At 57.4% G+C, this 15,564-nt stretch overlaps 1 protein-coding gene across 1 annotated transcript in view; it reads right to left on the bottom strand.

The window, feature by feature from the left end:
* Positions 1 to 4,513: 4,513 nt before the first annotated feature.
* The window catches only part of KLF13 (Kruppel like factor 13), a 43,640-nt gene continuing 32,589 nt past the window's right edge, over positions 4,514 to 15,564 (bottom strand). Inside the window, exon 2 of the mRNA XM_045824710.1 lies at positions 4,514 to 10,137. Within this exon, the coding sequence (XP_045680666.1) occupies positions 9,848 to 10,137 (290 nt within the window). The 3' untranslated portion in view covers positions 4,514 to 9,847. The remainder of the gene's footprint in view (positions 10,138 to 15,564) is intronic.

Genomic DNA, 15,564 nt, shown 5'->3' on the forward strand with positions numbered 1-15,564 from the left:
CTCATCTTTTTGAGATTTATATTAAAAGTATATTTCTTAGTGATAACATACTTTGGGTTTATCTTAAATTTACAGCATTCTCTGCCTTTAAATTTAGTTTATTTCTTTTTTTAATTATTGATATGGTTGGCTTTAAATATACCACCTTGCTATATACCTTTTTAACCCATTTGCTCCTTTTTTCTCTTTTCCTGCCTTTTTAAAATTACATATTTTTAAATATCCCATTTATATCTCCTCTGTTGGCTTACAACAAATGGATGTTTCTCTCTTTTTCCCCTCTCCCTCGCTCCCTAAAATCAATCAATAAAATTTTTTTTAAGTGCGAAGAAAGATCTCAAAACCCCAAAATTTTTACCTTAAGAAACTGAGAAAAGTAGAGAAAACTAAACACAAATCAGAGGAAGAAATAATAAAGATGCAAGCTGAAATAAATGAAATAGAGAACATAAAAACAATACAGAAAAGTGCAAGTCAGTTCTTGAAAAGATCAAAAAAAGCAAGCAACACACTTTTGGATAGGCTGACCAAAAGAATACAAAAGAAGAAGGAGAAAAGAAAAAGAAAGAAGAAAAAAAAGAGAAAGCGGACTTAAATGAGTATATCAGGAACTAAAAAGGAGACATTACTACCAACCTTATGGAAATGGAAAGGATGATAAACCAGTGTATACCGACGAATTAAACATTCCAGATGAAATAGATAAGCTTCTAGAAAACCACGAAGCACAAAAACTAATACAAGGAGAAACGCAAGAAGGAATAGAGAAACTGTATAAACTTACCTATAACAAGAGAAGAGCCCTGGCTGGCGTGGCTCAGTGGATTGAGCGTGGGCTGTGAACCAAAGCGTCGCAGGTTCGATTCCCAGTCAGGGCACATGCCGGGGTTGCAGGCCACGGCCTCCAGCAACCGCACATTGATGTTTCTCTCTCTCTCTCTCTTTTTCCCTCCCTTCCCTCTCTAAAAATAAATGAATAAAATCTTAAAAAAAGAGACTGAATTTTAATAAAAATAAATCAATTAAAAAAAAAACAGTCCACAAAGAAAATCCCAGGACCAGATGGCCTCACCGAGGAATTCTCCCAAACTTTAAAGAACAGTAACAGCGATCCTTCACAAACTCGTTCAAAACACAGAAGTGAACGCATCTCCCAGCTCATCCTGTGAGGACTCAGCCGGCATTACTCTGACTCCAAGACCTAAGACATCACAAGAAAAAGAAAAATAGAGACAAACACCCCTTCACACTACAGATGCAAAAATGACGGATAAAATGCTGACCAACCAAATGCAGCGACGTGGAAAAAGAACTTCGCTCGAGATTCTTTCCGACGCCCCGCCCTCAAGTTTCCTGGCTTCTCTCTCTGCTCTACTGTGTGATACGAGTCCCTCCGGTGACCTTTTCATTTTGCTTATTGTAGCTTTTAATTCTAAAAATGTTCCTTTGTTTCTTATCCACAGTTTCTGTTTGTTTATTTCTTTGCTAGAATTTTCCATCTTCCTTTTCATCGCAGCGGTGTTTCCCTTTGTTTATCGAAGCCTGGTTATATAGCAGCTGCTTTGCGTCTTTGATAATTCTGACGTTGGGATCTTTTTTAAAAAAGAGTTTATTTCTTTATTTTTAGAGAGAGGAGAAGGGAGGGAGAAAGAGAGGGAGAGAAACATCGATCCATTTGCCTCTCGTACGTGCCCTGACCAGAGACCAAACCTGAAACCCAGGCTCCTGACTGAGAATCGAACCAGCGACTCTTTGCTTTGCAGCATGATGCCTGACCCACTGAGCCACACCGGTCAGGGCTCAGAGTTGGTGTCTTTTGATTGCCTTTTTCTCACTGGTTGAGACTCTTCTGGCTTTTCAAATACAAGGCATTTTGCATGAGGGCCCGAACCGTTTGAATACTCTGTCATGAGCGTCTGTGTTGCTGAAATCCTCAAGAGGATGCTGATGTTTTCGTTTCAGCAAACCACTGACCTGGTTAGGTTCACTCGGGGGCCGAGTTCTGACCTCCCTTCTGTGTGGGCTGCGGCTCCGAAGTCAATTCGGGGCTCAAAGGCTTTGCAACGCTGTGTGACTCTGCTCTGCCCCTGCCTGCAGCCTCCACAAACTGGTCTGCTAACTGTCTACCTCTGAGCTCAGTCCCCAAGCCCGCGGTGTGTTGCTAAAGGTCAGAACCCGGCCTACGCAGCTCTGAGGGCAACCCAAGACTTCATAGGTAACTGTCTCTCTCTCCAAAACCAATCAACCCATAACAATAAAAAGTGAGAACAACGTGAAGCAGATGAAGTAAAACAAAAGACACAAATTCCAGAAAGCTACATCGTACCCATCTGTTATACGTTCAAGGGAAGTTATAAAGAAGTCAGGGTAATTGTGCTAAGACATTTTAGACGGAGGCTAGCTACCGTGACTAAGTTTAATTATTTAAATTTGACCTTCTTGGCAGCCGCAAATAAAGGGGGGTGGAAATAAAGTGAACTAGAAAGCTCTTTTTCCCTAACAGAGTCCCACGACACTTTATCGGAAGCCTCCGGGGGAAGATGGTTTTCAGAATTCAGAACATTGGATTTTAGAAGGACAACAAACTCACAGTTATTAACAACCACACCTAAGACAAAAACAAACTAAGCAAACAACTAGAACAGAAACGGAACCACGGAGCTGGAGATCACGTGGAGAGTTATCAGCAGGGGAGTGGGAGGGGGAGAGAGGGGGGAAAGGTACAGAGAATAAGTAGCACAGATGGTAGGGAGAAGACAGGGGCAGGGTAGAAATAGCATAGGAAATGTAGAAGCCAAAGAACTTATATGTATGACCCATGGACATGAACTAAAGCAGGGGCGGGGTGGGGGATGTGGGTGGGAGGAGCTGTGCAGGGCAGAGGGGAATAAAGGGGGGAAAATGCGACAACTGTAATAGCATAATCAATAACATATATCATTAAAAATAAAAAAAAGAACATTGGATTTTAGACCACCAATAGCGCAGACATAGTGGATTTTAAGTGACACCTTGACAGAAGCAGCCCATGACCGGGAGCGCTCACGTTTCCATGGCGACGTGAGGAAATATTCACTCCAAGACTTCAGCTGTCCTGACACCGGCCGGGTTAGGTGTTGCCGCCACGTGAGTTTGCCCGTAACTTATGAAAAAGTCTCGGTTTTTGTAAATAGTTAGATCTTTGCACGGCGGGCCTGAGATAGAAGCTGTTAATTAATCTCAAGGGGGGGAAATGTTTTCCTTGTTCAGAAATCGAATACCACGTGGAGCTGAAGGGCATTTCCCAACAAAGCAGGCAGGTTCACCCCTGGACGTTTTACAAGCAATGCTCTGTTTCAGCAAATTCTGTCCAACACCGGTGGATGCGGCTGTCCAGCAGCCAGCGTGGAGGGGGCAGGGATGGGGAGGGCAGGGCACAGGGGTGATAAGAGGTGGCTTCCACCCTGCAGGGACATATTGCAGGGGGTTGAGAGGGGCAAGACTGGGAGGGTGAGTCCTGACAGTGGGAAGACTTTGCAGGGAATGTGGCTAGATTCCGAGTGCTTTCGGCTGCAAGTAACCAAGACCCAGGCTCAGGGTGGATGAGCAGCAGGAGACAAACCATCTCCTGACAGGCGGTGCAGGGACAGACAAAGGCAGCCTTTGTGCCGTAAGCCTTGGGGTGTGTCTTCTCTCTCAGCTTCTCTGTCTACATTCCCTCTGAGCACCGGCAATTGTGTGAGCAGTACATCTCGTCCTGATGCAGCCCTGGGTCGCAGCCAGCTACCGGGGATGATGCCTGCCCCTTCTGTCTGATCGGTGGTGGGCACGGGCCTTGGGCTGGACCCCATCACCCACGTCCTCCTCTTCCTACTGCCCGTGCTGGACACGCCCTGCTCTGGCGAGCAGCCGGGGGTGGCCAGGTCACGATCACAGGAGACTTACCTGGGCCGCGGTGTCAACACGAGCTTCGCCGCTCCCCAGGACCCCCGGACCCCCTGAGTGCTGGGCGGGCACCCCTGCAGCAGTGTGCTTTGGGATCACCTCCCCTGGGGACTGCAGTGGCTGCAACGGGGCACTTTCTGGACTCTGGGTGGCAGGGTGAGGGGAGCAGGCATCTGGGTGAGGGACAGAGTGGCCCCTCTGACTTTCAGAACCCCCGGGGCCCACTGGGGAGGGAAAGTTTGGTGCTTATGGGGAGTGCTAGGGACAAGCGCCACCCCTGTGTGCGAACCTGCCATCGCAGCCTCCCCGAACATCCATGTGTTTTCTCAGGGCCCTTGGAGTCAGGTCTGTGAGGTTCAGCTTTTATCTGGGGGGAGGGACATGGGTAGGGGTGGGAGTAAGCTAACAGGTCTGGGAGGTGGCCAACCAGCCAGGCCTTCTCTCTGCAAATGTTCCAGGACGGTTCTGACCTCCTGACCTATTACGTACAATCGGGTCCATTTTTGGCTCCCCCTCCCCCGCCCCCACGCTGTCCCCACAAGAGCCTGCGCAAGGCCCTCCCCGCAAAGCAATCCACTCTGGCGAAGTATAATAATGAATCATAAATTTTATTTCAAAATGTAAACGTCACTAAACATGCATACACGTTAAAACGATCAAATGTACAATTCAGTTAATTTTTTTTTCCTTTTGCATAGGACATCATTACAATATAGAATCTATGGCATACAAAATACATACAAAGTGGAATCCGAGCAAGCCGAGGCCAGAGTGGGGACTGTACAACGGCAATACTTCACTGTAGTGATCCGGGGCAGGATGAACGGCGCGGCCTTGGGGAGCGTGGTGAGGTGCTGGTTAGCAACAGAAAAGAAGGTTCTTACGGAAAAGGAAAAACGCGTGCTCTATGGAAATGGTCTTGGACCCTCGGATTCGGCCTCGGACGTTCGGCGCACGATTCCACAGACACTCCACCAATGGCTTTGGACGGGGAAGGGGTCGTTTGTGCGGTGGGTCGGAGGGGGGGGGCCCGCTGAGACCCCGGCGCATGCGCCCGACATACCCACACAAACAATTCCCGGCCACGCGGGAGCCCCAGCAAGCCCCGCTCCCGCAATGCACTGCTGCTCGGGACGGGGGCCACGCCCACGCCGTTGAGCCCTGGGGTCCTCGGCACCTGGCACGGGGAGACTCTCCAGGGGGGCGGCCAGGGAGCCGAGTCTCCCCACTCACACCCCCAGAGGCAGGTTCCCGGACCGGGGGATGGACGCCACACCCCCAGGGGTCTGGGCCACACTCAGCCCCGCTGAGTGGGAGGCGCAGCCCGCAGGCAGACCTGCGCGCGAGCCCTGCAGGGGTTCGGCTCACACGCTTGGTTTGCCAATGTGCGTGTGCTGTCCGTGCGTCCCTAGGAAGACGCCCCAAGCCCTGGGAGCGAGCTGCTCCAGCGGCCCTCGCCCTGCCCCTTACGATTTCTGTGCCCACCCCTCCCCCACCCTCCCCGTTCGTCCTTCAACAAAAGCAGTAAGGTTTTAAAGCTTCAGGAGGCGAGGAGAGGCTGGGCGGGGCCGGGGGGGGCACCATGCGAGTCCCACATCACCACAGGGGGGGTCAGTAGAAACTGGGTGTGCCCCCCCCCCAGGGCTCACACCTTCCGCCAAACCCAACTCTTCCAGCCGATCAGACACTGAACAGCGGGGAGGGGCGGGGGAGGGGCCCTCCCTAAGAGCGTCCAGGCATTCATCAATAGTAAGCCGGATCGCGCATCCAAGTACTGATACAAAATCCTCTGGAAGGTGTCTGGGACGAATCTTGGAAAGCTAGCCTCTGCACCAGGACATCGGCGAAGGACCTGGCTCTGCCCAGGGCCACGCCGGATTCACCAAGTCCTCGGCCCACATCCGCGTCGCCCGCTCTGGAAAACGCGGTCGCCGAAATCGCCCGCGGAACCTTCGGGTGGCAAAAGACCTGGGTGATGGGCAAAGCGCTTCTAACTGGCTGTGGGATGGGACCCATACGTCGGACCCTGTCGATCTTCCGGCACTGGGGTCTTTTGACCGAATGACTTTCTAAAACTGCTTTTAAACAAAACCAAGCCGGGCAGCCTTGAAAAACACAGCCAAAACCAGAAGTGGGCCATTGCTTTGGTCACGGTTTCCTGGTGGGCGGCTCCCCGCTCGCCCACGCGGAGACTGAAGTCCCTGCGAGCGCTGTGACCCCGTGCAGCCCGCCGAGCGCCTGCTCAGGCAAGAAAGGAGGCGGGGCCTCCCGCACACTCCAGCCCAGGGAACAGGAGACCCGTCCGCCCCGCGCTTCCCTGGAGACCGCAGGCCTTCTTGCAGGTCCCAGCAAGTGGGCTGAGGCCTGCGATTGGCCTGGCTGTCTCTCCGTCCCCCAGCCCCCACCCATCACCCATCACCCATCACAGGTTTGTGCTGAGGCACAGGGATGCTGATGTTCGCACCTGGAAGGCAGCACCATGGTGATCCCAGCCCCTGCCCGGTGTGAGGCCTCAATAAAGGGTGGGGGTCCTGCCCCTCAAGTGACATGGGTGGGGGTGTGGCAGGATGCAGGTGGGACGCCTGCAGACCAGGCTACCACTGCCCGCTCCCGCGTAGCGACCAATGGCCGAGCACCCCAGGGCCCTCTGTGGCGGCGGCTGGGTGTGCCGTCCCTCCGGATGGCTGGAGGAAGGTTCGGTGGGCACAGGTGGACAGGCAGCAGTCCCCCTGATATGGCTGAGACAAAAAGGGACATTTTCATTCGGGACACAAGCCCCCGGTGGCTGGGTCCAGGGTCTCTTTGCGGCCCTTTTGGAGGGGAGCTTCCCTCCACTCAGACAAACTTCTTTTGGAGATCTCTGCCCCCGTGACCCGGACCCAGACATGGAAACAAAGATTTGCACTGTTATTTCTAGGAAGTCTGACAGGTTCCGCCGTCACACTGAAGCCGGCAAGCATGGCCCTCAACCATAAAGATGAAAAAAACCCCTGAAAGAGACCCAGGCCGGGGAAAAGATTCTACATCTTCAATGACAATGCAGCCTGTTCCCAGAGGGCCCTCCCCTGGGCCAGAGCCAGGGTGGCTCCCAGGCCCACCCCCTCCTCCACGTGTACCCCCTGTTTCCTGATGCAGTGATGCCAGGGAGCGCCCTTGAACCTGGCCTGAGATTCATGGCTTCCCTCCCTCCCTCCCTCCCCGCCCTTCAAAGGGAGCCCCAGCCCCGGGTTCCTGGCGGGATTCCCTCCCGATGCCCCAGCTCCCAGGCCAGGGCCACACCCTGCCATTAGGGCCAGAGCCACTTTGGGAATGAAGACACTCTCATTTGCCAAAAATAGTCAACGCCTGCATATTTCTGTTTTAAGGCAATGTTACCCTTCCATCCATCAGACGGAACAGCCCTGGGTCATTTGGAGGAAAAAATTAAATTAAGTGCTCTCTTTGGAAACAGCAAATGCCCGCTCTCCCTCCCCCACCCCCCGCCCCACCTCGAAAACAAACCAGCTCTTCTTTTATTCCAAGATGACTGGGTCTGGAGTCCTCTCCCCCTCCCTGTGCGCAGATGGACCGGTCAGAAGCCCGGCCGCCCCGTGCGGGGGCGGAACTCCGGGGGCCGCCCCCGCGCTCGGGGACCCGGGGACTGGGGTAAGCACACCAAAGGACTTTGGAATAAAATTCCTGAACCTGGAATGTGAGTTCCTGAGACATGAAATGTATTCAGAGTGTGGCTCTCTCGGCCTCACACAGAAACAACTTTGGGAGGGACTTCCGGGGCCCTGCCGGGCCTCGCTTTGGAACTGGGGACGAGGACCTCACGCCCCGGGCACCGGGGCGAGCTCTGTCCAGGCCCCGCCCCCCACCCCCGTAGAGTCCACTCTCTCTCCCGGATGGATCCGTGGCCAGTGGGGCTGCCACGGGACCCAAACAGAGCCCAGCGGGAATGCCAGGGCCCAACTTGGTACCTACCATGCTACTCAGAGGCTGCCACCATGCCGCCGGCCAACCCCAGCTGACACACGGTAGCTGACGCAGGCACCCAGGCTGCTGCAAACGGCAGGCTGCCACCCTCGGCGTCCCTGTGGGCAGAGGGTGCCCGTCCCCTCTGGAGCGGCCAGGGGCTGTGCGCACCAGCCAGGCCCGGGTCGCCGGGGTTCTCTGCGCTGCACCCGGCACCCAGAGGGAGGGGTGGAGGCTGGGTGGCCACAACCAAGGCACTCTGGGCCCAGGAAGCCCATCCATGGCCCTCTGAGATCCCAAGGGTCACTCCTCCTCATCAAAAAGGGCAGAGGTCTCTGGAAGCTACCTCACGTCCGCCTCAAACCCACACCCCCGGCCTGACACACACGTACACACACACGCACACACACTGTCCTGGGAGCTTGTATTTACACGCCCCGAGTCTGCCCGGCGGCGTCGCAGAACGGCTGTCTGCAGAGGAGACCAGGGCAGAGGCCGGCCTCTCTGACCCCCCGGGGCTCGCAACCCGAGCCAGCCCAGGCCGGGGGTCTGCGCCACACAGCCCAGGGGGTTTCTGCTGTCCTCTCCAGCGGGAGCAGGCTGGCAGCCGTGGGCTGGGGCCTCCCAGGCAAGGCAGGAGAAGCAGGAGGGGACGAGAGGAGTCCAGGGGACGCAGAGCTCCAGGAGAAGGTGGAGGCGCGCCCTCTGAGCTGGGGACGCGGTGACAGCGGTCCTGCAACTTCCCAGCTGCTGTCCCCCCCGGGGAGGAAGCCATGCGAGGTCCCGGACGTCCAAGTGTCACGTGACACCCGCTTCGCCAGTCTCGGAGAGTCCCGGGTCGGGGCGCTCCGGCGTCCAGCTGGGGGTCCAGTCCCCGTGAGGCACGGGGCGTGGCCACATGCCCCAGCCCCGCCCACACAGAGCCTCAGGCGAGGCGGCCAGGCAGCTTCACCCGTCGCGGGTCCAAGCGAAGGTGTCCCGACAGCAGGGGCCGGGCCAGTGGGCAGAGCGGGGGTCTGGACGCACCGACGACGGTTTGGGACGTCTTTGCAGAACACCGGGACTCCCGGGTCCCCAGTGCCTTCTGCAGGGGCACCGAGGAGCCGGCGTCCGCGTTCGGGGCACGTCCCTGGGGCAGGCTGGGGGCCGGGGGTGGTCTCGCTGCTGGCGCATTAGACGTCGGTGGTACGGTGGTCTCTCGACCTCTGCTCCCAGCTCGCCGGAGAGAGGCCAGGGACAGGAAGGTGGTCCCCCGGGGTGGGGGGGGGCGGTGTGCTCCTTCGCCCGGCTCGGCTTAAGGCATCCTCTGACCCGTGTAAGTCCTGAGCCCGGCTGGCCGCTGGGGCGGCCGTGGCTGGAGGCTGGGCGGTGGCAGCCAGAGGGGCACTCGGGTCCCCGCTTGGACACCTGCCCTGGGAGCACAAGTGTCCGTGACCACATCCGCTCCCAAGTGGCCGGCAGCCGGACCCGCAGGCTGGACGCGGAGCTCCACGGGCACGGCTCCTCCCCCTGCGGTGTCCCCAGAGTGTCCCCGAGCGAGCCCCGGAGAGCTCCAGAGTGCAAATCTATGTACAGAGTAAGGCGGCAGGGAGGGGCGTCCTCACCGGGCCGGGGACCGTGTCCATCCCTGAGAATGGCTTTCACACCGCTGACTCACCTTCGTGGGTATGTCCATTGTGCAACTTGTGGATGGTGTTTTTGTTTTTGTTTTTTAAAAATTGTTTTTTTTTTACAAATTGAGTTTGACACCTGAGGTGAAGAAAATCGGGGAGGGGGGTGTGGTTGACTTCATCGCATTCTGATTACGAAAGGACAAAACGGGGGTCACAGGGGAGACGAGAGCGTGGGTTCATGGCTGTAGTGGGGGAGGGGCCGTGAGCGGCCGGTGGGGCGCAGGGGTGGGGGCTGTGCTGCTGCTGGGGGACTCGGGGACGCGGGCCGCCGCCGGAGGGGCGGTGGGGGGCGCTCAGGGCGAGCTGGCCGGGCTGATGGTGGGGCTGCTGGCGTCGGAGCGGCTGTAGTCGCTGAGCGAGCCGGTGCGCGAGCCCCCGCCGCGCCGCTGCAGCATGCCGGGGTGGAAGTTGGCGTGGCGGCGCGCGTGCTTGGTCAGGTGGTCGCTGCGCATGAAGCGCTTGTCGCAGATGGGGCAGCTGAACTTCTTCTCGCCCGTGTGCGTGCGGTAGTGCCGCGCCAGCTCGTCCGAGCGCGCGAACTTCTTGCTGCAGTCCGGCCAGCTGCAGGCGAAGGGCCTCTCACCTGTGGACGACATGAGCACAGCGTCAGGAGGGGTGCAGCCCACGCGACCTCAGGGCACGCCCCTCCGCAGCCTGGCCGCCCCCACCCAGCGGCGATGCACCCTTTCTCTCTGTGCCCCATCCCCACCAGGGCATGACAAACCCATCAAGCCAGAGGTGCGCTTGCCTGTGTCCTGCCGCGCGAACCTGGGGAGGGCAGTGGAGCTCTCCCAGGATCAAACCGCGGCGGCATTGCAGGTGCTGCGGCTGCAAGAACCTGGGGCGCTGGCAGTGGCCCTATAAGTACACAGCAGGGCCGCCACTACCGGTCTGTGCAGTCTGCTGTCCCCCGCCTGCCGGGAGCGCAGGCTGGGAAGGGTGGAGGCCCCAGAGGGCTGGGACCCCCGGGGGAGTCCCGTTGCCCTCTCCTGGCCTTGAACCCCTGCAGGGCCTGCGCACAGACCTCGGCACCCTCCTCAGCCCCAGCCCTGCCCCTCGGGTGTGGCATGAGGGCGTCTGCCCAGGTGAGTTCCGGGGCCTGAGCGTCTGGTTCAGCTCCACAGGCTCCAACAGCGGCCTGCTCCTGTTCACAGAGGCCCCAGTATGGCCAACAGGACGGGAAACTAACAGGCTCCTGCAGAGCTGAGCGGGGTCCCAGAGAAGGGTGGCCACCCAGGACACCCTGGCAGAGAGAGGGAGCCAAGGTCAGCTGTGGCCAACACCTCGCCCCTCCCCACAGTCCTTGCTCATCGTGAGAGCCAGGCCTGCATCTACCCAGGCACCTTCCGAACCCTGGATGCCACCAACTGCTCAGGAAGAGCCAGCAGGGGGGCCTGGCACCCCCAGGGTGCAGCCCTTCTGGCACTGAGGTGGCCACACAGCCACCATGCCCCCCCCCACCAGCTACCACATGTCCTTGACGCCGGACCACCTGTGCCCGGCTGAGCAAATCCACGCCTCCCGCCCTGAAATTGCCCAGCAAACTTAAATATAAACAGACACCCAAGGCCGGCTAGACAGTGGAGGAAAACCAGCGGCCTGCAAGGGAAGGGAAAGGCCGAGAGCCACAAAACCACCGCCTCCAGCAGAAGAAGACGGAAGCCAGCGAGCAGAAGAGAACACGAGCCTAACGTTCCTGACGCACACTCTCGGAGCAACTACAGACCAAACTCGACGCCTGCAGCAAGCAGGAGGCCATAAAAAGGAAGTCCAGAGGAAAAAAAAAAACAGTGTTTAGAAATGCAGAGTGTCTTTGCCCAAACACAAATTCCATGGAAAAGCTGGAAATGCACTCAAGAAAATATCCCAGAAAAGAAAGGGCAGAAAAAGAGCTCTAGAAAACATGGCGCCCGCATGGCCCGCCTGTTCATGCTGAAGTCAAGGGCTGTGGGTGGTTGGCTGTATTTGCTTGTCCTTGTTGATTTTATGTTTTGGGGGGGGAAGGGTGTGTGCGGGGGAGGGGGTGGAAATAGATAGGGAAGCATTTCCCAAAGATTTGTGATTGTTACACACAGTGGAAGCTAACAGTTCAGAGTCACGGGGAAATCGACCCTGGGGGTGCCACAGATAACAGAAGGCAGTGAGTAAATGATCGAAAAAAAGGGGCGAGGACAGCACTAAAGGCACCATAGGACATATGAGGGGACAGAGCTGGGACAACAGATACATGGGCGTTGTTCCTAAGTCACACTGGATGAGAGACGAGGAGGACCTTCCAAGCCAACCTCTCACACTCCAGTATAAATGAGGAAAAAAAAACAAGCTAGAGGAGTGAACAAACAATGGAAGTGGGGGGGGTCTCAGGACAAGAGTGAGGCAGAGCCCGGGGTGGGGGGGGGACACTGGAGCAGAGGGCCGTGACACACACGGCAAGAGCCCCATGCCCCGGTGAGTATGACCATGAGGCCGAATACATTTTAGGTCCCCTCTGGTGAAAAGGAGGGGGAAAAAAGGCAATTAGAAACTCCAGGAGAAACAGAAGCCTTGCGAGACCACTGTGGTGTATGAAGCAACGAAAGGGCCATGTGCTTATGAGCAATCAGCGAGCGCTCTGAGCCACACTCTGTTCTAGGGGCTTTTTCTATGTTTTTTTTTTTTTTATTCCTCACAACAGCCCCATGGGGAGGCAGAAGGGACAGGCCCTGGCCCAGGGAAGGGATCTTACTTAATGCGGTCTTGCTCACATGTCCCGTAACCTAGTTGTCAGTGTTTGGAATGGCTGCATCTTCCAGCCGAGGCCCACGCAGCTGACTCATGACCCCAGTAGAGAATGTGGATTTCAGGGAAATGGAGAGGCTCACACACACGTGTGCCCGAAGGAAATCCCTACATGAGGTTCCGGTTACAGGGATGATCAACCAAAGAATTCAGACGACATCTATCCACTCACGGGCGGAGTCGAGGGAAGAGGTAGGAGCCTTTAGCATATGTACAGAAATAACAAAAATCAAAAGAGATAACAAAAATCAGGGCACTGCTGGTCTCTTGAGAATAAGGCTGGATTAAGATCAGGATTTTTGTTGTTGTTATAAGCTCTTCCGTGTTATGCGTCTTTTAAAAAAAATCGTAGGCATGTACTGCCTTGATAGCAGTGAAAAGAAGGATGTTTAAATAGAATTCTTTAAATATCTAGGCAGAGTTCCCCAAACTGTGTTCAAAGAAACATCAGAACTGAATACATTGCTAATGGGCCCCAGGAAGGGGTGAGGGGAGTCTTGTCAACAAAAACGTCTGAGAAATCAGCTGCAGGCTGATTCCACTCTCGGAAAATCACAACGTACGTTTGTTATTATGCTTGGAAAGGTCCGCGTTCAGAAGCACGATTTCCTGGGACCAGGTGCTGAGTGCGCGAGTTTGGTGCGCCAAGAGCTACGGAGGAGGCTCGGCCGGGGTCCACGGTACGTTGATGGGCGTGGCCTCAGACAAGCACCTCATTGCCCGCGGTGGCTCAATAGCGCCCCCACGAAGTATGTCCAAGTCCAGATGCTTGAAACCTCTGAATGTGTCCTTCTGTGGCAAAAGGGTCTTGGCAGCCCTGGCCGGGTGGTTCAGTTGGTTGGAGCCTCATCCCATACACCAAAACGTTGCGGGTTCAATTCCCGCTCAGGGCACACGCCTAGGTTGTGGGTTCGATCCCCTGTTGGGGCGTGGACGGGAGGCAACCAATTCATGTTTCTCTCTCATATCAATCTTTTTTTCTCTCTCTCCCTTCTTTCCTTTCTCTGTCTCAAATCAATAAACATATCCTTGGGTGAGGATTGAAAATATATATGTAAAAAAAAAACAACCTTTGCAGATATAACTAAGGTACAGGTCACCGGTGTGCTTAGAAGAGAGAGCCACCCAATGAGGAGGGAGAAACACAGACAGTGGCCACGACCACAGGAAGCTGGGCGCAAGCAGGCGACGCCTTCCCGCTCAGAGCCTCCGGAAGGGCCTAGCACCGCCGACACCTCGATCGCAGCCTCCTGCCACCTCCCCCGCAACAGGGCGAAAGGGCCCCTTTCTGTTGCCACTCCCAGCAGCCACATGGATCGGACGCCATGCCCACCCTTCCCCTGAGGGCCACCACCAGCCCGTGGTCCTGCGCCCGGCAAACGCCAAGCGCTGACTCCAGAACATGTTGCTTATTACTGTTTCTCCTGTCCATTATCCCCACCAACTAGGTCTTCCTTTCAGCTTGGACGAAAGAGGTACCACCAAATTCAGACTCGCCCTTGCTTCCTAACAAGCCCCTTCTCCTTTCCTCAGGAATCCTTCTGCTTATACCCCTGGGGGGCACGCGGAGTGGGGGGGGGGTGTTAATTACGGACAGGCTCCGAGCTGCCGGCCGGGCATGGGAGGTGGGGAGAGCCCGTGGCCCCTCACACCAGCACGCAGCTCCTGGCCTGCCCGGGCCTCCTCGGCAGCTCAACACTTTGGGCACAAACCCGAAGCCTGGTGCCGGGGCCGTGATCGTGACGCAGACAGACAAACAGACAGGGTCTGCCCGGGTCTGGTCGGCATACTCAGTCCGCCCGTCCCCGAGGGGAGATGGCCTGTACACCGGCCCACAGGCCGCTGGGCGAAACATTTGGAAGTTGTGGTTCCCGCTGGCGTGGAGCCGCGCCAGGGCCTGCCGGGCCGGCCTCTGGGCGGGGACGTTCCGGTGCCACCCGGGAGGCTGCCGGGAAGGGAACGGCAGCCTGGGGGGGCGGGGGACAGCGCTCCTCACACCCCCAGAGGCGAGGGCCTCGCAGCACTGGCCAGGAGGCGGATGCCCACTGATTCAAACGGAAACACATGTAAACTCCAGCCCTCATTCCAGGGACGTCACCGCGCCACCTGGAGCCTCTGGAATATTCCATTGTACTGTTTGGAGAGAAAGAAGGACCGATGAGGCTATTGGGAAAACAGTTTTCACCTCGAGGCCCCGGGGACGGTCTCAGGGACGGACAGGTGTCCCTGGACCTCACTCGGAACACCCTGCCTCTGGGGGCCCACCCGGGGTGCTGGGCTGGGCTGAGTGCACGGCGCTGGGGGGAGGTGCCCCCCGGAGTGGGTGGGGGCCCTGCAGAAAGTCCACCCGATGGACTGAACAGCTTCCTCCTTGCTGAGCTCAGATTCCACACCTGCCCCCTCCCTGGTGCAGGATGCGGGGGGGGGGCCAGTGTCACCCCCACGGGACTGCCACAGGGACAGCGCGGTCCCCCCAGGAGTGACCCTGGCCCTCCCCGATTACTCCAGGACCCCGAAGGGAGCACTGCCTGCCCTCGATGGCACCCAGAAGCTTGAATGTGAGCAGCCCCGCTCCACGCAGAAGCCCCTCTGTCAGGAGGAGGGGCTGTTTGCCAGAGGGGCTGTGGGACGGGATGCTGAGGGGGCTTGTGGGGGGCTGGGTGAGAGGAAAAGGGGCCGAGTTCACATCTTGTGGGGTGCTGGGTGCACATGGAGGGGGAGGTAGGGTGGAGGAGGGGGCCTTGGGGACCCAGGGGCTGGGGGAGGGGCCAGGCCTTGCAGGGGTGGGGGGTGGAGGAGCTGGTGGGTGACTGACTGGAAGCAGGGACGAGGGCCATGGGGGAGGGGTGGTGACTGGTCAGTGCAGGACGGGGACATGCAGGGACCCGGGAGCACAGTGGGGGCGGGGCGCTGGGGAGGCAGGGTGTCGGGAGAGGGGACAGCAGAGGGCGGGGTGCACAGCACAGCGCGTAGCTGGGGGACCTGGTGGCAGAGGGCCCAGGGCATGGGGCGGGGTTACATAAATGTCCCCGGTGCGGTGGCCAGGCAGCAGAGAGAGATTGCCTCATCTTATCAGGGAACAGGGTGTCCCAGGCCCTCCGTTGCCCAAGCCACAGGCTGGGCTGGACGGCGTGTTCCCTGCGAGGAGCAGCCCAGGGGCCGGGCTGGGAGTGCAGGGTGTCTCCTCCGCCTCCTGCGGAGCCTCCCAGTTGGCACCCAGGCGACCCTGTCC

Source organism: Phyllostomus hastatus, unplaced genomic scaffold (assembly GCF_019186645.2).
Source record: "Phyllostomus hastatus isolate PE091 unplaced genomic scaffold, TTU_PhHast_1.1 phas_scaffold_555, whole genome shotgun sequence".
NCBI classification, from domain to species: domain Eukaryota; kingdom Metazoa; phylum Chordata; class Mammalia; order Chiroptera; family Phyllostomidae; genus Phyllostomus; species Phyllostomus hastatus.